This window comes from Acanthaster planci, linkage group LG16 (genome assembly GCF_054643075.1).
Source record: "Acanthaster planci isolate LZ-2023a linkage group LG16, COTS_SCS, whole genome shotgun sequence".
NCBI classification, from domain to species: Eukaryota; Metazoa; Echinodermata; class Asteroidea; order Valvatida; family Acanthasteridae; genus Acanthaster; species Acanthaster planci.
The window spans coordinates 9,593,233-9,614,288 of NC_141792.1; the positions used below are offsets into that span (position 1 = coordinate 9,593,233).

General features: G+C 43.3%; 3 protein-coding genes across 4 annotated transcripts in view; 2 read left to right on the forward strand and 1 right to left on the reverse strand.

Annotated features, from left to right (window-relative positions):
• Positions 1-11,836, forward strand: LOC110982656 (2'-5'-oligoadenylate synthase 2-like). Its single transcript, XM_087147595.1, has 8 exons — positions 1-232; positions 1,130-1,418; positions 1,673-2,042; positions 2,836-3,030; positions 7,698-7,983; positions 8,665-8,974; positions 9,421-9,784; positions 10,809-11,836. The coding sequence occupies exons 1-8, from the start codon at positions 29-31 to the stop codon at positions 10,963-10,965; spliced, it is 2,175 nt and encodes a 724-aa protein (XP_087003721.1). The 5' UTR covers positions 1-28; the 3' UTR covers positions 10,966-11,836.
• LOC110982645 (uncharacterized) overlaps positions 11,270-21,056 on the reverse strand; it is a 22,742-nt gene continuing 12,955 nt past the window's right edge. The window contains exons 12-21 of the mRNA XM_022241216.2: positions 16,716-16,922; positions 16,011-16,200; positions 15,276-15,417; positions 14,714-14,828; positions 14,402-14,575; positions 14,148-14,213; positions 13,620-13,873; positions 13,145-13,362; positions 12,614-12,735; positions 11,270-12,249 (exon numbers count right to left, since the gene is read on the reverse strand). Of these exons, the coding sequence (XP_022096908.2) occupies positions 12,161-12,249; positions 12,614-12,735; positions 13,145-13,362; positions 13,620-13,873; positions 14,148-14,213; positions 14,402-14,575; positions 14,714-14,828; positions 15,276-15,417; positions 16,011-16,200; positions 16,716-16,922 (1,577 nt within the window). The 3' untranslated portion in view covers positions 11,270-12,160. The remainder of the gene's footprint in view (positions 12,250-12,613; positions 12,736-13,144; positions 13,363-13,619; positions 13,874-14,147; positions 14,214-14,401; positions 14,576-14,713; positions 14,829-15,275; positions 15,418-16,010; positions 16,201-16,715; positions 16,923-21,056) is intronic.
• The window catches only part of LOC110982646 (tubulin beta chain-like), a 5,748-nt gene continuing 2,903 nt past the window's right edge, over positions 18,212-21,056 (forward strand). The window contains exon 1 of one of the 2 annotated variants that reach the window (XM_022241219.2): positions 18,212-18,226. Coding sequence is in view for 1 of the 2 variants with exons in the window: in XM_022241217.2 (XP_022096909.1) it covers positions 20,501-20,557 (57 nt within the window). In the remaining variant the exon portion in view is untranslated. Of the gene's footprint in view, positions 18,227-20,387; positions 20,558-21,056 lie in introns of those variants that run through there. The other variant, XM_022241217.2, reaches the window with a different exon arrangement.

The following is a 21,056-nucleotide window of genomic DNA, read 5'->3' on the forward strand; positions in this document are numbered from 1 at the left end:
CTTGAAAACAACACTTCCGATTGAGATCATGGGGAGCTGGTTTTCAGTGGGGTCTGATCCTTGGGATCTTGACCCCAGCTACTTCGAGAAATGGTACAACCTGAACATTCGAGAAGGACTGGAGAAATTTGAAACCGACGCCCTCGAAGCTATTGACACTGCCCTCATCGCCCTGGCCCGCCGAATGGCTTGCTCCAAAAGAAACTTGTTTGACGTCCGCGAAGTTATAAAGGTGAGCCGTGAGTCTTCACTTTCATGGTCGCCAATTAAAGAGCCCCTTTTCTAGTACGTCTCCACAATGACACACGGAGATATTGGTCGAAATCCAGCCGACACAAACTTGAATGATGATAACCTTTGTACTATTTGGCACACCGTAACACCCTCGATAGGCTGAGAAGCGAGGAATGATTATCTTGTCATACCACATAATAGTACAAAGTCAAGTGCACAAAAGATCATTCATGATACGTGGCAGGTTAAGGGTCAGGGCGTCAGTACGCAAGACTACTTGAGTAAGTATACCACAAAACAATGCCTGTGTAAGACATGCATAGCTCAATTTCTTAGTCGACATAAACTGGTCTGATTCCTGCTTGGACCATCTTATTTGTTGCAAGTTTAAACAAGAAATTGAGATTTTTAAAACATTTAAAAATTTTCTATTTTAATACTTACACAAATAAAGGCCTTTGCGAGTTAAATTTGAATAAAATCTGGTACTCTGAGTTATCTGATCGCAATTGAATACTCCAGACTTAAGACAATTTCGTTATACCTCATAACTCAGGGCGAACCTTTGCATAGCGACCGCCATTTCTGGACTAGACTGGTTCCATTATGCTCTCCTTGATCCTAATCTTTCAGAATTATCGTTGACGTAAAGATATTTAACATTGAAATATCATTGCCTGACAGGTAACGTATTTGAAGTTTGCTTTTAAGCTTGTATTTATGTTCATCCTAAAATACGATCGAACACTTAGGCTGGTTGTACTTTCAGTGTCCAAGCGTCGCTGCCTGTACCATTCCAATTCCAAGCTATATGAGGCTAACTGACCTCAAAGGGGCTTCTGACTGGTTGTAGATTTCACTATTTTGACACATTTCCAACTGTGTTGTCTTGAAGGGAGGTTCCCTTATCACTGGCACCGCGACGAAAGATCTGACCGACATAGATGTGGTGGTTTTCGTCAACTCGCCCCATCTGGTACCTATCGGCTGTTCGTCGGTGCAAGACTACAAGGCTAAACTCAAGTCACTCATCGATGAGTTGGCAAAGGCACTGGGTGCTGTCCCCTCCGTGATAATGAGACAGAGCGACGCGTACCAAGTTAACTTCGACTTTGTAGTTGGTGGGCGGTCTTTGAGAGTCAATTTCTTCCCAACAGCAGACAACTTTTCCGGCTATGCCCTTGGTAGGGACTTTTTATCTTTCTTGAAGTACAGACTGAAACTCGGGCTCAAAACCCATGATATATAATTAAATTGCACAAATACATGTATACAACAACTTACATCATTCAATAATTAAAAAGGAGGGGGCTCCACAAGATCAAACCGAGGCTTAGTGCAAACCTACTCACAGGCGAGGGCAAGAGTGCTGCTCCAGTGAGAATCCATTGTCTCTTTGATTTACTATCTTGTTCATTCGCGTTGCCATTCGTTAAAGGTCCTTCAGACATCTTCAAAGAGATGATGCAACTGGGTGGTTACGACCGCGGGCTCTACTCGGCCTCCTTGGTCAAATACCAGCGGGACTTCGTCAAGAACCAACCCTGTACAGTCAAGGAGCTGATCCGCCTGGTCAAGTTCTGGGCGCACACATGCCTACCCCAAGCGCTCCAGAAGTCCTACCCACTGGAGCTGATCACCATCTACCGCTGGGAGAACACGGGGAAGCCTGCCCTCTTCAAGAAAGTCCAGGGCCTGAAAGATGTCCTCAAGTTCTTGTCGGCACTCCAGGTCCTTAGGCACTACTGGACGGAAATGTACGACGAGGAATTGGCGGAACAATCGATCACCAAACTTGGCCACAGAAAGTGAGTGAATACACTGACTGCATCATTAATAGGGGCTAGTTCAGGTGGATGGGTTAATTGGAATAAGTGACGAGCAGAAAATGTGGTAAGTGCTGAAAATTGTCAGACAGATGTGCTTTAAAGGAATAGATCTACGTTAATCAATCTGGGTATACAGCCATTCTGCCTTCTTTAAAGTGCTGCAGATTTTGTAGTGGGCACTAATTGCATGTCTCGCATAACCGATCATCCTGTTACGCTGCAAATACAAATCGTCCCAACTACATGTGTACACTTTGGAAGATCACAACTACAATTAGGCTCGCCCTAGCGACAGTAAAATAAATTAAAGCACTATCGTATTTGAATCTCCCCATCAATATTTGGGTCCTACGCCATAGTTGGGGCGTAACATCTATTTAGCGCCACCTCAACACAGGTTGGCAACAACAAGACTATGCCCCTTTCAGTGATTAGTGACATGATCACCATCAAAAATGCAAGTCAGTGCCTCGTGATGTGCGCACATAGAGGACTTCTCTTTGTTAATTGCCAAAGCAACATACCATGCAAGGTCCAGGCGCGGTTATAAGGGGGGCTCTAGCCCCCTCCCCTAACTTTTGTCGAGCCCCCCCCCAAAAAATGCCAAATAAACACAGAGCAGGAGAAGTTACGTGGCTCTAGATGGCTCTAGAACCCCGTCTGGCCACTCAATTTTGTGAGTGCGAACGCAACTTGAACTGCCCAATAACTAAGTGTATCCCACTTATTTCTAAACACCAGGCATCTTTCCAATCTCGTGTCTTCCATGCAGCCCCATTTTGTTGGACCCTGCAAATCCAACAAACAACGTCTGCTGGGTGTACCAGAAAGGCGACAACATCGAGCTGCTGAAGAGCGCCGCCGAGTCGACCCTCCAGTCCAAGCTCCTCACCGACGTCATCGTCTATCCGAATTGGTGGGGTAGAAGGGACCCCTACGACTTTCTTTGTAATGATGCCGAGAACTAGCAATTCCAGAAAGAGCTCCATCCACTTCTCCAAAATAGCAACGCTGCAGCCATAACTTTGAATCAGTAGATTGTTACCTGTAGTTGCTCCTATGTTAATTAAAACTCAATACAGCATGATCCAAAAACATTCAAGAATTACACAATCTCTTAAAATTAGAGAAAAGCAAAATTAAAAGCAAAAGAATCAACAATATCAAACTAAACGATTTTGTATCTTTGAGCTTCCAACCAATTATTTTCATCCTGAGGGACCCCTAGATTGACAGTTGGAAAAGTGTCGAGAGCAAATATAAGCTACTAGTAATGAATTGTAAATAGCCTAATATTGAAACGTGCGGTCGCTTTGGAACGACTTGAAATCATAGCTTATTTATATAGCGTATGGGTGAAAAAAATACTTTCTTGGAAAACGTTCTCTACTCAGAATAAGCTTCCACATATCTTACATTGGACACTTTGATTCCAAGATCAATTAAAACTAGGGTAAAATCCGTCTTGTTAAAAAGGGAATAAAAATGTACTGTTTTACGTTTGTAAGACAGGGGCCCAATTTAATGGCGCTGCTTACCGCAGAATTTCACGCTTACGATCTCCATTCTGCGCCAACTGCGCTAGCAGAAAAATTCTACGCTAACCTTTTAAGCACAGAATCCTTAGTTAAGGGTTGTATATGCATGTGCACAAGCCGAAATTCCTCACTAACCCGTGAAATACGTTCGCTGTAAGCACAGAATTTTCTGCTTGGTAAGCGCCTGCTTTTCGCTTGCGGTAAGCAGCGCCATGAGCCCAGCTCAGGAGAATGTACTTGACTTATGCCCGACCCGTAGGCGAGGGCATTATATGCCAATCGTAAACGTTAGTTTAAGACCAGCCAAGCGCATATTTGGTCCTATAAATACATTTTTTAGTCAAAGAGTCAAAAGAAATCTATATATGATGGATTTCCATCAAGTTTGTTTCAGAACTTTGCTTTCATTTTCCCAAACACCCCGTTCCATTTAATGGTATATTCCTTGTACAATGTCCAAAAGAATCTCTCTTATATGGAATTGGCGCGCGCGTGGCAAGTCGCATGCAGACAGACTTTTGACCAATCAGAATCGATTAAACTGTCTTGTTTCCAGGCGCCACAGCGTGATCTACGCAGCGGGCATTATCACTTCTCAGCGGGCATTATCAAATGTTAATACATGTACATGGTCAAGTTGCACGTTGTTGAATAATAAGACTATATGAGGTATGTATGATGAAGGGAATAAATAAGTGCTTGACCGGTCTTAAACGTTAGTTTAAAACCGGCCAAGCGCATAATTATTCCCATTCATAAATAACTTTTTTGTCAGAAAACCAAAAGAAGTCAATGAATCTTCGGCGATTTTCCTCAACAATTTTCCCAAACAGTCCGGTCCATTCAGTGGAATACTCCTTGTGCAAATTGTCAAATTGGCGTGCGCGTGGCGAGTTGCGTAAACACAGACAAGTTGCACTTTCATAATAGAGAGACTTTCTGAGGTGTTTATGAATTAAATATAATTTTCCATTCAAAGCACAATCAAAACCTTTCAGAGGTTGAAAACGTTTTGGACAAGTTCTATGATTATTACCAGAACGTTATTATTTCTTAAGTTGTTTGAGTTAAGACATAACTATGCAAATCGCCTTTCAATCTATTTGTGTTAATAATGTCTATACGTAGCAGGGAATGAATGATTTACATTTTTACAAAACGGTTATCGAAACCCATGATTGACCAACATGTAATACATGGATTTTCCTTGCACATTGATTTTCGAAGATAATTACTGACTGCACTGCCGACAGTGATGCATCAAGCTAACTAGTTTTTGACCCAACACTATACTGGGGCCGCATTGAGAGTCAAGCATACTCATTTGGAATTCTCTTCACGCTCTCACACAGTTTACCATGTTAAGAAAAAAAGCTTGAGGAAATATCCAACTCATAATAATCATCATTTTCTCTCTGTGTCCCGTCCCAGCAAACCAATAAAATCGGGTTTCTAACAAAACATGATTTGATTAGCTGTACAGTAGCAATTTCATACGAAACGTGTTTGAGGTCATCTAGTTCCTTCCCATGTATTGACACCGCTCATTTGCATGCAAGTCATTTGGTTCTTTACTCATACATTGCTCAATACAGTCCTTGACCTTACACGCCCCTCCGCAAACATGACGCAGCAGGCTGTCCTCTCAAACGCCGAGTCTGGAATCACGTGACACCGGCACGATGATGGCGCTGCGATTTCTCATCGGGAAATTCCCAGATTTTTTGCCCGGTGCCCTGAATGGCTGTCATGTTTGTCGTTGCCTTCGTGCGGGCACCAGCGACGAAAAGTGTTCTGAATATGCGTCTGTCCTAGAGGACACGAATCGCAACGTTAGGAGGCTGCATTCATCGTCAGAACTCGGAAAGATACTATTCGGTAAATACATCTGCAATATTTTACTCAATTATAAGGTAGCACGAGCTTGATTACTTTCTGAACTATTTTGGAAACACAGAAGTGGGCACGACAGCAAGACAATGCGAGAAGAGTGCCCAGACTATATGACTACATGACATAGTGACTTGCATGTAAATGTACACAATGTACCTAAATTTGATATGCCCTACATCTGATAGCCTGTAGCGTGTTTGGTTTTCGTCGAGTTTTGTTTTGTGTTGTATTGTTTTTAATTACGTTCACTGTCTGTGTCACACCAACTTACTTTCCTGTGAGAAAATGAGTTTATTGGCCGTCTTGAGATTACAGTCTCCCACAGCTAGTGACAGTTTTCCGACAGTTTTCGGACTTCCCCTTATGGGGTAGTCTTGGCAAAAGACGTCAGTGATCGATAGTTGTTTTATTTCTGTTGAAGAGCGCCCTTGCACAGGTTGCGCACAATCTAATTATGACTCGTTGGGGGTGCACTATACATGCTGTTCGCTATCAAGCACTAACGTCTTGAAACCAAGACTACTTATGGGGTAGCCCGGACATCCAGGAGTTTCACCGCGCCCTTGAAAACAACTGTCTGGTGACTACTTCGACTGGTGAAAATTTCGTATACATCATGCAAGATCATGTCGTTCAAATGCAGTTATGAATAACTACATATCACCGACGGGGTCCGATTGGTTCCGTCAAGTCGGATACTGACTGGTGACGTATTACACACGTTGTACAATAAAGGCTATCAAATAAGGTGCGCCTCTTGCGAGCTGCCGGGCCGAGCGCGACGACTGTGTGGTGCGTACCAGCTGAAATGAGGCTGACTAGGGAGGAGCAACTTTAGTCCAACTTGATTCAAGTCGATATTTTCACCTCCGCGGTTCCTGCCATTTTGCGTGAATCCCAGATGTCCGCGCTGCCCCATAAAATGCTCTGACCAGAACCATGATTGTAGAGTCGTGTTTCCCCAGTGTGTTTTTTCCAAAACATTTCTAGATAACATATACGCATGTATGTTGATAAGGTCATGGTGGTGAGGGTCCTTACAAATCATGGACGGCGAAGTCTTTTCTTTCTTTATCATTGTAATAACACTACCTATGTTTAAATTGCTAAAAAAATTATTTTGTAAAAAAAAGGTAGTAAATATGGACTTGAAAGTAAAATGTTCGCGCAGTAACATCAGCATTTATTCTCCTTAACCGGCCTTCAACAATCAAAGCATAACCTTTAAGTCAGAAAGTCATTACAAGGTTTCAGAAAAACTACAAAGTCACCGCTTCACTTTTTGTCAGACACCTCTCCAGCTTTTGTTATGGTTTGCACCACTCGCAAATAGTCGCAAACATAGAGCTCTTTATAGCTCTATGGTCGTAAACTAAACAGTCACTAACAATCTCCTGGTATGATATTAGCGTCGTAGCATGACTGGGTGGTGTGGTGCAGAACGCGATGAGTCAATGCATTGTAAAGATGGGACTCTCAAAATACAGACTCAAGCGCCAACGTGAGTGAAGAGTGTGAACGTGCAACCAATTTTACAGAAAGGAAAGGACCATATTTCAAAGGATTCTAATTTTCATGTGACACCAGAAAAGTTTGTGAGATCAGCCAGGCGCTGCTGTATCGACTGCTCATGACTGGCCACGTGACAGGCTCCTGACCAATAAGAATATGCCTTTCAGTTAAGTGAGGAATTAGACGAAACAAATTAAACCCAAATATAGCGCTGACTCCCATCCATCCGTCCAACTACTCAGTTATTTCAACGCGCACAAATATAATTTTAGTCATCTCACTGCCGGGGGAAACCCAAAAACTCTTTACTCTCCCATACCCGAATCTTGATATTTATGTGAAAAGATTCTGCGAAGTCATTTATGTTTAACGCTATTGTACCTATCGACTGCAGAAATTGCACAAGTCAAAGAAAAGCTGATATTTTTGCTCGACTTGTATTTAAAAAAGCATTTTAGTGAAAAACAGTAGATGTCCTATTTTTTGCAACCACTGTCGAAATGATCGTGCAACACCACCAGGAAAGCGTCTGAAAGAGAAATACGGGTGGAAATGAGATTGCTTGAACAAAGTGCGAAATTGAACATGAGATTTGAATTTTCAAGACGAATTTGAGCTCAGTCTTTTATGAACTTCAAAAAGAAAGTTTTTAAATATTTGGGAAGCCTGTTTTGACTTTGGACTCAGACAGTCCCGGCCATGTAACCCAAAGAGGTTGCCCAACAACTCCTTTCAGGATAATGGGGAATAGGCTGTTGTCCGGATCGACAGAGTGCGGGGTTGACAGCCCATCGGCTCAACATGGGCCATGGTGTCTGCATCCGCGTCAGCTGGAGACTTGGTACAACGACAATATCCAGCTTGGAACGACAGAGTTCGACGCCGACTGCCGTAAAGCTGTGGACGGCGTAGTCAGGTATCTCCACAACATTTGCTCCACAGATAAAAGCTTGTTCGACGTCAGCAAAGTTATCAAGGTAACGGTAATTGCTTGTGGTTCCAGTGTTTTATGGCAAGCAGCTGCTAAGCTAAACCATTGAAAGTGGGGCAAATCAAGATCTGTTCGAGAAACCGGTTGTTATACAATGTCCACCATGTTATGTTGAATTCCGTTGACTGAGACTAAATCTCCCCTCCAACAAGTTCGATCTCAGTTTACGTTACTGAGTTGCAGAAGTCACAATGTCACATAAATAAAGTGTGTTATTTGGTTTGCGTCAAAAGGAAGAGATTGCTGTCTGGACATATCACTCAGTTTGACATTCTGACAAAAATGTAAATCATTTGGTGAAATTATGCTGGGGGTTCCAACTGGTTTCGATTGTGCGAGATTCTTTAAAAGACATTCAGTTCAAAGGTGACTCCGATGACTTGAGAATCATCTAGTGAGGCTGGGACACTTTTGTTTTCCGCGAATCAAAAAATGTTGTTTTATACAAATGAGATTGAAATTGCATTGGTCCTCCCACGAAGCATTGTGTCTCACCGAAAACTGATCATCATTGGTTTGATAGAACACGCATTTATTGCTTACAGTCATTCCAGCCTTCACTAGAGCTGAATTTCATTCGCGTGAACAGTCCCAGATTCGGTTGCTCTCTTCATTTCACCCGCTTCAGTTGTAACAATTATATAATTTATCCCTCCAACTCTTCAAGGGTGGATCGCTGGGCAAGGGCACCATGGTGAAAGATCTGTCCGACGTGGACCTGGTCGCCTTCATCAACCCGCCTGACATGCATTCCATGGGGGAGTTAACCCCTCAACGCTACAGGGACCAACTCGGAGACGTTCTGGAGAAACTGGAGGGCGCCCTCAAACGCCTGCCTTCCGTGAAAATCATCAGGAGGGACGCGTACCTGATCAACTTCTCAATAGAAGTTCAGTCGAGTGTGGATCAGCGTCGGAGAGTGGTAGATGTTGATCTCCTTCCCACGGCCCATAACATTGCAGAATATGATTCCTTGGGTAATGCTGGCAGTTGACTCTCTCTTGCCTTCCTGAAACTTGACACAGCAGCAGCACTAAAGGCTGGATTTCTTGTGCCGTCTGTTTCAGTTGGAACACTTACGGTTCTCGTTTTACATTCTTTCATGGGAAATGAGCATGTCCATAGCAATTTTTTATCGCTTATTTTTTATCGACTATTAGTCCCAATTTTTAAATCAATACCCTGCAGAAGATAAGGATTGCTTCCAGTTTTCAAAGTCGTATTACGGTCCTGCCCTTGCAGACTTTTTCAAGTGCTTGAAACCCTGACTTCGAAGTCACTAACTTGGAATAAGACGCAAACTTGGATTAAGAGCAATAAGGGACAGATGTGGGTTAAGCAAGTCAACATATTGCAACCTTTTAGAGTGTTTACAAAAATGAGGGAAAGTGGAAAAGGTCGATGCGTTTGTTTTTTTCTATAGGAGAATTATTTGAGGATATGCTGGAGATGCGTGGCTACGATCGTGGGTTCTACTCGGCCTCCCTGGTCGAACACCAGCGGGACTTCGTGAAGAATCAGCCAGGATACGTGAAGGAACTGATCCGCCTGGTCAAGTACTGGGCGTACACCAACTTGCCCCCAACGCTCCGGAAGTCCTACCCGCTGGAGCTGATTACCATCCACTGCTGGGAGGAAGCTGGAAAGCCCTCCCGTTTCTACAAGGCCCAAGGGTTGAAGGACGTCCTGGAGACCTTGTGTGATCTCAGCCAGCTGAGAACCTACTGGTCGAGGTATTACGATGAAGCGTTGGCGGAGATTTCGATTCAAACACTTCGTTTCAAGAAGTGAGTTTGTATACACTGCAGGTTTTAGGGACCTTCATTGGCAAAGCATGTTTAATTTGTACAAGATGCAGCAAGCTTTTGCAATAGCCTTCGATACTTGGAAACAATTTTTTCAGCCTATACCGATGACTAGGATACATGTGTTGAGGCTGCGTGTGCGTGGAGTTGTGCGCTGTACTCTTCAACAACAGAGTACAGTGGCGCTAACGGTCGCCTGTGAAGGACCATTAATTTGAAAATACCGTACAAAGCAATTAAAATTAATCATTTCACAAAACATGACGACCATTGATGTCATTAGTCGAAGGGAAATGAACCAAACAATAGAGTTGTAACGAGTCAATTGTTTTTGTGAGTCGAGTCGAGTCACTGCAACGTTATGATTGGAGTCGAGTCGAGTCATTCAAACGTAGTGACTCGAGTTGTCGAGTCATTAGGCCAAAAAGTTGAGCGGAGTCAAGTCTTTAGCTCGAGTCAATTGGAGTCACCAAGTTTGGAACAAATTAAAACAAGAAAGTCAATTTGGGGCCTATTTAAATTTACCTGTGTGTTTCCAACGTGGTCACACCGCATCTTACCCTTGACATATTGAATGAGCATTATAAACTGACAGTGCAAGTCATGGCAAATATTTTTCACAAAGAACACAATTTGTTTTTACTTTTGGGACTCCAATCTTATTTACTGTCACTCAAGTCAGGTCTTCCGATGAGGGACTCGAGTCGATTCGATTCAAGTCATTTGCTTGCAGTAATTTACAGTTTTTTACCCGTCTGGGCTCGAGTCGAGTCGAATCGCCAAAAAATATGACTCGAGTTGGACTGGAGTTGAGTCATTGACTCGAGTCGTTACAACTCTGCCAATCGAAAATTCAGCCGTCGCAATTGTATGCCACTGCCAACTGACTACAAGAAGTTGTACATGCTTAATACATTTACGCTGGCGTGACAATTTTTTTCTTTAAAGCGCATTTTATCCCAAGTCTTTGGCTGATCACAGCTAATTTTGTGGCTCCATTTTCCAGTCCCATCGTCTTGGACCCGGCGAATCCAACGGCCAACGTTTGCTGGGCTTACCAGCGCGAGGAAAACCGGACGATGATAGAGAACGCTGCCTTAACCACTCTTCAGTCCACGCTTCTCTCTAACGTCGAGGTCCGTCCAAAATGGTCAGGTTGGTAGAAGGGCACTCGGTCACGACAAAGCTTGTTCTCTGTTATGGCATTACATTTTGCTTGATTGGAAGTTGTAACAATTACTCTGTATTTTCGGAATTCGCGGCGCTCTAAACTGTAGAACAAACTAGTGCATTGGTTTAATAGCCAACCTGTTATCAAGATAGATTTATTGACCAGTTCCCCTGTTCGCTCATTCAGATTAATGATGTAAAATGTGACGGAGTGACGTTTGTACGATAATGTTACTTGTGCTAATTTGAACAAGGTTGCAGGACAACGCATGATAAGAAACTTTTCCATTACAATAGTTGTTATTTGTAAAAATTATTTTATTTCATAAAAACTCCAATATTTACAAATAGGTCATTTGGGAGACATTTTGTGGTAAATTTTCCAGCATTAGGGAGACAGTGGCATTTAGGGAGACATTTCAGTGTCTCCCTATTTTCAAACTACCAGAAGGAGGCCGAATATTTTGGGAGATGATAGATTAGGGTCTAAAATGAAAACATACAAAGTTTCGTTCAGACTAGGGAATATTGAATTATGGGACAGTAAAGTTGGAAAACTTTTGTGCACGTTCTTATGGGAATGTCTCCCTAATGACCCATTAGCGGTAATGATAATTTCCATAAATATTCAAATCTCATCAGATATTGTACTTTTACAACGCACAACGAACCACAAAAACTGTATAGAACTGAATCTTGTCATTTTGAACCTTGCTCTAAATGATTTTACGGATGATTCTCGTTTATTTACGTGAGATATAAATCACACTGCCTTTCCTCTCAGCATGAGAATAGATGCGTTTCCTTTTACGTTGCAATTATGTAGGTTACGGACATGATTAAAAAATCGTTTTTTGACCATAATGAATTTGCAATGATCTATTTATTGGTGGGCATATTTTGATCTCTGTTCATGTTTTCTGGTTGACCTCTGAAAGTATGAATAATCAAGATCACAATGTAAACTTCACACTATCCTCTGATCTGCAGCTCAGGAATCCAACGCAGCTTTCCCAATACCATCTATTTCCGCGCTTGATATGACGGGGGGAAATTCTGTCATTCAATCACGGCGCTGCTTAAAAAGAGCTAAAAACCCAGCACATTTGATGGCATACATGGCCTACAAGCAGTGCCACCTTCGGCCATTCCCTTCAGCGCAATACGTTTAAAGATATCTTAGTTTAATTAAGACTGGTGTAGTATCAGAGGTGCCAATAAACTCAAAGCTGTAACAATTCCTACGACCCGTGGGGAGGCGATCCGGTCGCTGCCACCTATAAACAAATGAAAAAAGCGAAATTAATGTCCGGGAGGTAAAGCTTTAAAAACGGTGAGTAGGCCTTTGAGGAAAACTGTGAGCATTTCGGAGTTCAAGGGCACATTTAAAACCACATTTGCTCAGGCTCAATAGTTTCGATCATGCAGGTGTGCCAAAAATTTCAGGGTTTAGTTAATGACTGTCAATATGGCATTTTTTGAGGAATGAGAAAGTTTATTGAGGCTTCTAAGCGCTATAATTAAAGGATGACAAAAATGGAATAGTCCAAGAATTTCGTTCAATGCAATAAAACGGATCTTCTATTGGAAAGAGGAATGTCCCCCTTGCCCTCCTAATGGATCCGCCCGTTTTTCTCTTACCGCTGGGGTCGCTGTTCGTGATAACCGCTTCGGTCACCTTGTATATAGAGAGGGTTCCGCTGTGCGTGCTGGTCACCAAGAGAAGCGGTTTACCGCTTGGGTTGTCTGACGCTGGAATGAAGCTAGAGTGGAGACCGAGTGAGGGTAGAAAACGGTGAGAAGATGATGAGAATTTTGTCAAAGCTCCGAGGAAGCCCTCTGGCGGTTTCATTGGGTAAATGAACGACCAAAGGGAAATTAGTTTATCTGCGATCTGAGGGTGACAGAGGCTTCTGCCCATCGATGCACAGCCGAGCTTACTGGTGTAATGAAAGGCAACAGAGACGGAGTAAAGTGCCTTGCCTAAAGACACAGCACAACCATCCTTATTTCAACAGTTGGATTTACACCAGATTCACGAGATTATAATCTCCAATCGCAAACAGTTACTAAATCCCAAATATTCTTTATGAGAAAAAAACACATTATACACAAGGATGAGCCATGATAATCCACACCAAGGGAAGCCTGTACTGTACTCCGTGCTCATACCGTAGATCTTCCGGTCCCAAATCGCCTAGGTTTCGGTCGTTCAGGAGCTCGGTGAACGTCTTGCTGGTACCGCCCGCCCGATACACAGACTCGAAGGACGGTATAACCGAGTTGCCTGGGAAGCTGTAGACCATGACGGAGCTGGTCCGCTCCTGGGCGACGAATAGCAGTCGCTTGCCGTTGAACTCGCCTGTCTCCAGGGCTTCCGGCTCCACTCCCTTTGATAAAAAAGGAACACAATGGCATTAACGGTCTATCCGCCTCAATTGAGCAAAAGCACCCCCTGAGCCTTGTCGGCGGGGAGCGTTCATTTTGTTGGTAAGTTCCTCTTAACTTTTGAGCTATGTCTGAACTCGTTGGCTATAGCTTGAAATGACAATCGCATCTATGACAGCCATAGGCTGGCAGCTGTTGCTTTTACAAATACTTGCGTGCCTTTGCAGGCCGCAGCCAGAGAACTCGGACTCAGCCTTACTTTGTTATCTGAACGACCGTCGAACATGTCCTCGGGCGTGTCGTCATCTGGGTCATCGGATTTCCCCCCGGCGTTGAAGACTTCCGGGTAGTAGATGGCGTGTTTCCGCTCCATCTCGTCCCCACTGTCGTAGACGAGGGACATGTCGTCGGCCCGGAAGACCGAGAAGCTGCGAGCGCCGAAGAAGTACAGCCGGTCGAACTTACTCGGGTCCTGGGCGCTGCGTCCGTCCACCGTGCTGAACTGTAGGCGACCTATGGGAAAGTGAGAATCTAATTCACCATATGGAGAATATTTATGAGAATTATCACATCTCAGCGATCGAAACGTCGACTGTTTCAACGAGCCACCAGTTCTTAACAATGTCTTTTTAACTGGAAACATCCCCCATGACTTTATCGCGAGCCGTCCGCAATTTCATGACGAACAATTCGTGAGATGCTTCAAATAGGTAACCTGAAACCAACCCCAAAGAATCTATTTGAGACATACATCAATGACTAAATGCAGCAACCTGCTAAAGCTTACCAAGAGCCGCGTCATCACTTAGTGCCTGCCGAAGATTTGTTGATACAGTATTGGACAACATGTTATCTGAAATATTAAAAATCGATGTCATCACTGTCTAAAACAAAATGTCAGAAGGTGCTTCTGCCTGAATCCACCTTCGCCAGGATTACTGTCACGTGTTTGTCACGTGTTTGGCAATAGGATACACAAAAACTGTATGCATGATGTATGTATGCAGATCCTCGGATATTGCAGAGTCCTAAATCGCCCACCTTTTACGAATTTGTCCCCTCTTAGAGCTTCTTCCCAGGTGTCTCCGCCAGCCTCGTACCCTAGGTCGTCCCCCTCGTTGGCGGTGAGGATATAGCCGACGCCGCCCACTTCCATGTATTTGATGGCGTCGGGTTGGTACATGCTGTAGATGTCATACGCGGCAAAGTTTATACCTTCAAGCAAAATGAGGAAATTTTTGTTTAAATGTGGTTCCACGCGTCTTTTCCGCAATTCTAGCGTAAACCTGATCTTATTGATGGAGTCTTTTCAATCCAAAACTGACAAACAAAATCCTTCCAGCTTTCTTTTACCTCCGTCTTTGTCACTGGGGTCTAGCAGTAGACTTTTCCAAGACTTGAAGCCGAGCGGGTATATATCGATTATGGTATCGGTTCTCAGGTCGATGACAGCGATGGCATTGTTCTCCTGAAAGAGCAAGATATCAGAGAATGAGTAGGAAAAGCAATTAGCCTTTTATCAGCACCCAGCTCAGGGGAGTGTGTGCGAGCAGACAGGAACAGTGGGCAAATTACCAACATCTTTACTGAGCCAAGACTAATAATTAAGGAGATCGACTCGAGATCGAATTTAACAGAGCTCAACAATCTGTCGTATCTGGAGCGGTGGCTTAGCTGGGTGGGGGGGTAAGACAACTTCCCCCGTGGGGAATTTTGGGGGGAGCTGTCGCCAAGCCGTGTGTAATGTGTTGGTATGCCTCGCTTTAGTGTCTGCAAAGGCCTACACCTGATTTACAAGATTCATGAAATAGCCGTCCGTTAAACAAACAGAGGCGCGTAGCTGGAGGGGAGGGGGCAACTGCGCCCCCTGTGGGAACTCTTCCCCCTGTGAGAAGAGCCTTGCAATGCCACTGACCTGAAGGCAAATGTACGCCTTGGTTGCGTCCTTGTTGATGGTGATGTACTCCGGTTCCAGAGACTGAGAGAAGCTGGTGAGGTTCTGGCTAAGCTGTCCCCGGTAAGGCCACCGAACGCCCCGCCCAACATAATCAGAGGCCCTGTATGTGCATGGAATACAATCTCACAGGAAGATATGTATTTATGGAAACTAATACTAACGTTTGCACTGAGATGTGTGGGCTCTGACAAGGGCCTGGAGTACTTTCACTCACGTGTTTCCATCGTTTGAGCAAAATGATTAAGATAATTAGGGCTTTTCACTGGAAAACAAGTGCCCGCCATGCACACACTAGTAACTGGGTTTAGAAACCTTTTTTTGAGTAATCCAAATACGAGCTCAAGCTAATCCGGGCAAACGAATTTGTGTATAGTGTTCGACATACCGTTCACTTCTGCCTTTGTTACGTTTTTGGTGTGAAAGCAAAACCCACATTCTTGAAGGGGGAAATTCAACAAGGCAAGTTTTAAAGTTTAACGTTTCAGGCTAATATTCTGTTCTGTCTTTCTTGAAGTGTATTTTCCTTGCTACTATAATTCTGCTTTGGCTTACTTTTACATCCAATGTTTCTGAATGATGCTCATGTTTTGGGGCATATTTATAAGGCCAAATGGGGCTGTCGCGATTTCAAAGGGATGGATGTTTTAACTAACAGACCCTCAACTCAAGCGAATCGAATTAACAACTACGCACCTTGCATTGAACGAGGTGAAGTCGAGGTCGGTCCTGTTGACGACCCACCCCGAGCCATCCAGGCGCAGGATGGTGACCGAACCCTCGTTGTCGACGATGTAGCCAGAGTCCTCTACGGTCTCACCTTCGTTGGCCACGAGCAGGGTCCGGCAGTCCGGGGTGAACTTCAACATGTCTGGCCTGCTGCCGACTAAAACCAATCATGAAATTCTGTATCTTTGAAGTATAGTAGTTGAATAGCTGGCACAACTTGAATTAGTTGCAAATATCATAGCCCTTCAGATGAATCTTCGGGGAATGCATACACTCTAGTTTCAAAAACGGGGAAAAGTTAATTCAATGCATGCGATTTAAGTTTGACGGAGATAATGTGATAAAGAGTGGCGTTCATTCGGTCCAATAGACTCAATTCCATGTCAAGCTTTTCCAACACTTTCAGTCTGATACCCAAGACAATTTTCGTTCACTTTAAATTGTCTGGTTTCTTAAATTCATAGGTAAGGAAGACGACGGGGTGGGGTCTCACTTTTATATAAGAAAGTGTGTCACTTTGGACGTATCTTTTCTGTACCTTATGGGGGAAAAAGTGCATTTTGGAGGAATGTTTGCTATTTTCCTAGGGGAAAATCCAGGCAATATGCCTTTAACGTGACTGCTCGCTGGGTCATTAACGGACCATCACTTCCGTGTTCATTTCCCGCTTACCCTGAATACTCTGCACGAGGGGAATCTGGCCAGTTTGGCTGTCGTACAGACCGTACATATTCAGCGTTCCCGGGGTACCGTCCAATGCAACACCGATCAAGCCACCGCAGAGCTCGATGTCATTGCCGGTGGTTGGCAACTGCTCGTGCTGGACGATGGTCGGGCGAGTGACGTCCGAGATGTCCATGATGTGCAAAAACTTGTTCCCTGGATTTCCCCCGAAAAAGAAAAGATATCTTTTAATTACTTGACATAATGCACTTAAAACTTGAGGTCTCATCGTCTCATCGAAAGAGGAGCGCTTGCTTCAGACTTTGGAGGCAAAATGGCTGTTCATTGTGTTTGCAGTATAGCATGCAGCTGTTGTGTGCAAACTGTTCATGTGCATTGACTCATAATCCAACATTTCGGCTCCATTTATTGAGACCCTCATATCGCAACTCTCTTTAAAAGCAGCTCTTGGTATATTCTGTGACAGTGAAAGTACGCTGCTCATGCACATTGGATGGGAACGACATAGCCTTCCCTACATGACGACGTACAGAGCAAGCACTGAACTATTAAAATCTATAATTTGGCCATGCTTACCGAAGCACCACAACCACATGAAGTAACAACACCAGTGCTACCCACCCGTAACCGAGTTGAGTACTAACTGTAATACAGTGACTGGCCAATCCGAGGGTCATTTCCAAATCCAATGTTCGTCCTATATTTTTTTCATTTATCTTAATTGGGTTCCACAATCAGCAATTATCTAAGTGTATAATACTGTTGGAAGCACGTCAAAAAACTTGAATGGATTAAGCCACTTGTGAGTTAAATTTGAATAAAATCTGGTACACACTTTTTTCTGATTGCATAGAAACGTAACAATTTGAATTCCCCAGACAAAAGACACTGTTGTTATGCCTCGTAATTTGGGGCAAGCGTTTGCATAGCGACCACCGTCTCTGGAATGGACTGGTTCCTTTGTGCCGTTCTTATCCGTTGAGAACAGTGTATTGTTGCAAGGCGTCTCTTACGTAATTAAGCAAAAGCTTGCCCCGAATCACGAGGTTTTAGAATGGAGAATTCAAGTTGTTATGTTTACGTGAATTTAAAGAACTCAGTGTACCAGATTTTATTCAAATTTAACTGGCAAATGGCTTATTGGTGTTGCTGTATACCAGAGAATCTGTTTGCATTGGGTCCGTCGGTCTGCAGTCTTACCTGTGAGGGGGCAGCTACATTATCATGCTAAGAGAGGAGCATAAAATCTTAATCTTAAATGCTCAGTGTAAGAAAGTACATGTGGATATGGCAACACACCAGCCCATCTAAATCCCCTTGACAGAAGTCATCACATTCAACAAGTGCCTTGTGTCAGTTGTACATGTTATATCTGAGGGTTTACAACTTTTACATCAGTGCCCTCGTAGGCAGGGTATTAAGAAAAGCATGATTTGACAAAACCGTGCTTTGGAGTTAGGCTACAACTAGCTTTACATCTGTAACAAACACCCCTTAAGGTAAGTAACTCTATCCAAAAAAACGGTATAAATTCAAAATAAAGGAAGCTAGCTCACTGTGTTTGAAACCACTGAGCTGTGTTTGTGGAGTCTCTTTACCTATCACGTTTACCGACTTCCTGCAGAATGGATTCCATCCGGCGTTGTATTAAGAACAGCGGAATTGGGTGTCTAAACTTAATCATCCTACCATACGTTGAACATTCTTGTTTGAACAAACAACTGCAATCGCATGGAATTGGGGGTGAGACTTCAAAACAGCACCTTTTGCAAATGTGTCGCCCGAAATATGTCTGAAGTAGGCCTACTGTAAAATATGACAGGCAGCGGAGATCTATCTCTCTATAAAACTGCATAATTGGTTCTACGTTCTGTATTACGATGTTTCACCAGTTATCTAGAATTGTCTAGCTTTCAATGAAAACGCCGTGTCTTACAAATACAATGGTATTTCATAAATACGTACCCATAAATGTAATCGGGGGTAACGAATTAATTGTCACTGTTACAAGGGCTATCTTTAAATAGAGTTGTTTCTCAAGGAACATAAACGAGTCGATGATAGAAGAATAACTTGACCCGACCTAGTTTAATAATTCCCTTATAGTTCATACAAAAGTGTTCTTTTTCTTCATGCAGCAGAAACAATTATTTGCATCATGGCGCCATTATACACCAGCTCGTCTGACCTCTGCCTCTTACATCACTGAGTTTATACTTGCATGCAGATGAAAATTATATTTCCCGCATTTGTGGAAGCACGACCAACCGTTCGTGCTTGTTTCGCAATAGATACGCGCCTATGCAATATTTGTGACAAAATATACAACCGTACATCAGGAGCCATGCGTCCCAGCTGCCTTCACTTAAGGCTTTTAATGATTTGCGCATATTGCGTTTTCTGTTCTCTTCTGATTTCGATTAAAATAAATTTTGTTTGGTTCGTCAGACGTTACTCGTCGCCACTGTGATTCAAATGAATCGGGATGTTCTTGTTGATATAAAAAATGACCAGGGCGGGGCATATATAACCAGCTAAGAAGCTTTATGACGGCCAATGTCAGTCGCACCACCTGTTCCAAACACAAAATGGCTACAGTGATCAGTGCCGGTTGCCAGGGCTCCGTAGAAGCATCGGCGATGGCAAGGTCAAAAGCGGCCGCTAACCAGTTTGGATCAAGGACAACCCAGTGCGCATTAATTTTTTTCTGCAGTGAATTCGGTCACAACATGAACTTCGTACGTTAATATGGTCGCGGAGTTGGCAAATGGTCGTACAAGTACATGTAAGTTGCGCACTAAAATAAAGTTAATTAGGCCCTGTTTGCCGTCAGTCAAATTCGAGGAGTTGGTAACTAGCATTAGATATTCAGCCTGATGAACTCGGTCACAACATTAAACTGTTATAATAGCAAGTAAGGTTACCAGCTAAACTATCACCTGGTTCACGGGACTGATTGCTAATTAATAAGGTCAGGCAGATCACGTGCTGAGCAGTGCACATTTCGAGAAATCTGGCTCATCTCATCAGTCTCCTGCCAATATTTTTCTGAGATTTATCTGTAATCTCCCTTCCCCTTTGCAAAATGTTAAAGAAACCTACTCAAACACTTGAAAACAGATGCTATAAAGTTGGCAAAACATCGTGCAAAATAAATTGGAAGTAGTCATGACGAGTGCATTTTGTCCAAATGGCTGAACAGGGATGAACATAAAAACCCATGGTGCATGGAAAATGGCATAATATGTGTCATTTACCCTCCATTCACAGTGAGGATAATACCACTGGGTTTCTATGACGACAAAAATTTTTCTTTATTCTGTACCACCGCTTTTCATTACAGAATGTGTCCATGGTTCCCAGAGGTTAACTGTACAAGCTTGGGTTACACTTAAGTCGGAACATCACGGCATCGGATTAATATTATCTATATTTTAATAGTTCTTCCCCAGGTTTGCGACTTTTAGTTTTGGCAGTACCTGTTCTTTCCTTTACTTTCCAAAATCGAGAGGGTTCATTGATGATGGATTTTTGACGAAGGAATAAAATATTCAAGTCACTGACACTAGTTGATAAGAGCGTTATACTTGGCGGCACTATTTTTTCAGGCGGAGGTTTTTTGCGTTGGAGCTGCATGGTTTGAAAACCAGGTCGCTTCCCGACAGTCCTCGCATTATCGACTCAACGGCTAGCAAGGCAGGACCTGCGGCGCGAGAAAGCGTGTATTGTGACCCTGTACAGAGCAAATTCCCGTACTTAACTCCAGTTTCAAAATGCGTGAAATCGTCCACGTCCAAGCCGGTCAGTGTGGCAACCAGATCGGTGCCAAGGTAAGTGACTTTGAACTACGAAAAAAAGATTTCATTTCCCCCAGATGACACGAACTAGGGGCCCTCCAAACGAGAATGTAATCACAAGCAATCCACATTACTGGCTCAAGGGAAAGCAATTGGTGTTTCATGTTAGGCTGTCGCGTGGTTTTGTTATTTCTCCATGGTCTTAACCGATGTGGAATCCAGTATCATGATGTTTGTGGTGAATATCGGTAAATGATGCCTTCTAGATTTCTCCATCATTCGTATAGGCTTTTACGTATGTAAAAGCGAGATCAATTAAAATGTATCTGGTGCACAATATGGAGAGAAATCCAATTCTAGATAACTGAGTCCAACACCACGCGTTATCACCACCCGCGGAAAACACGTTCAACAGGTCACATCCTGCCAGTCGTTGCTTGAGTGGAAGTGACCTTGCGGCTGTGTGTGAATTATGTTTCTTGCGTTTTGGTTTCAAAGGAAATGGCGGTGTTTAACTACAATTACATGTATT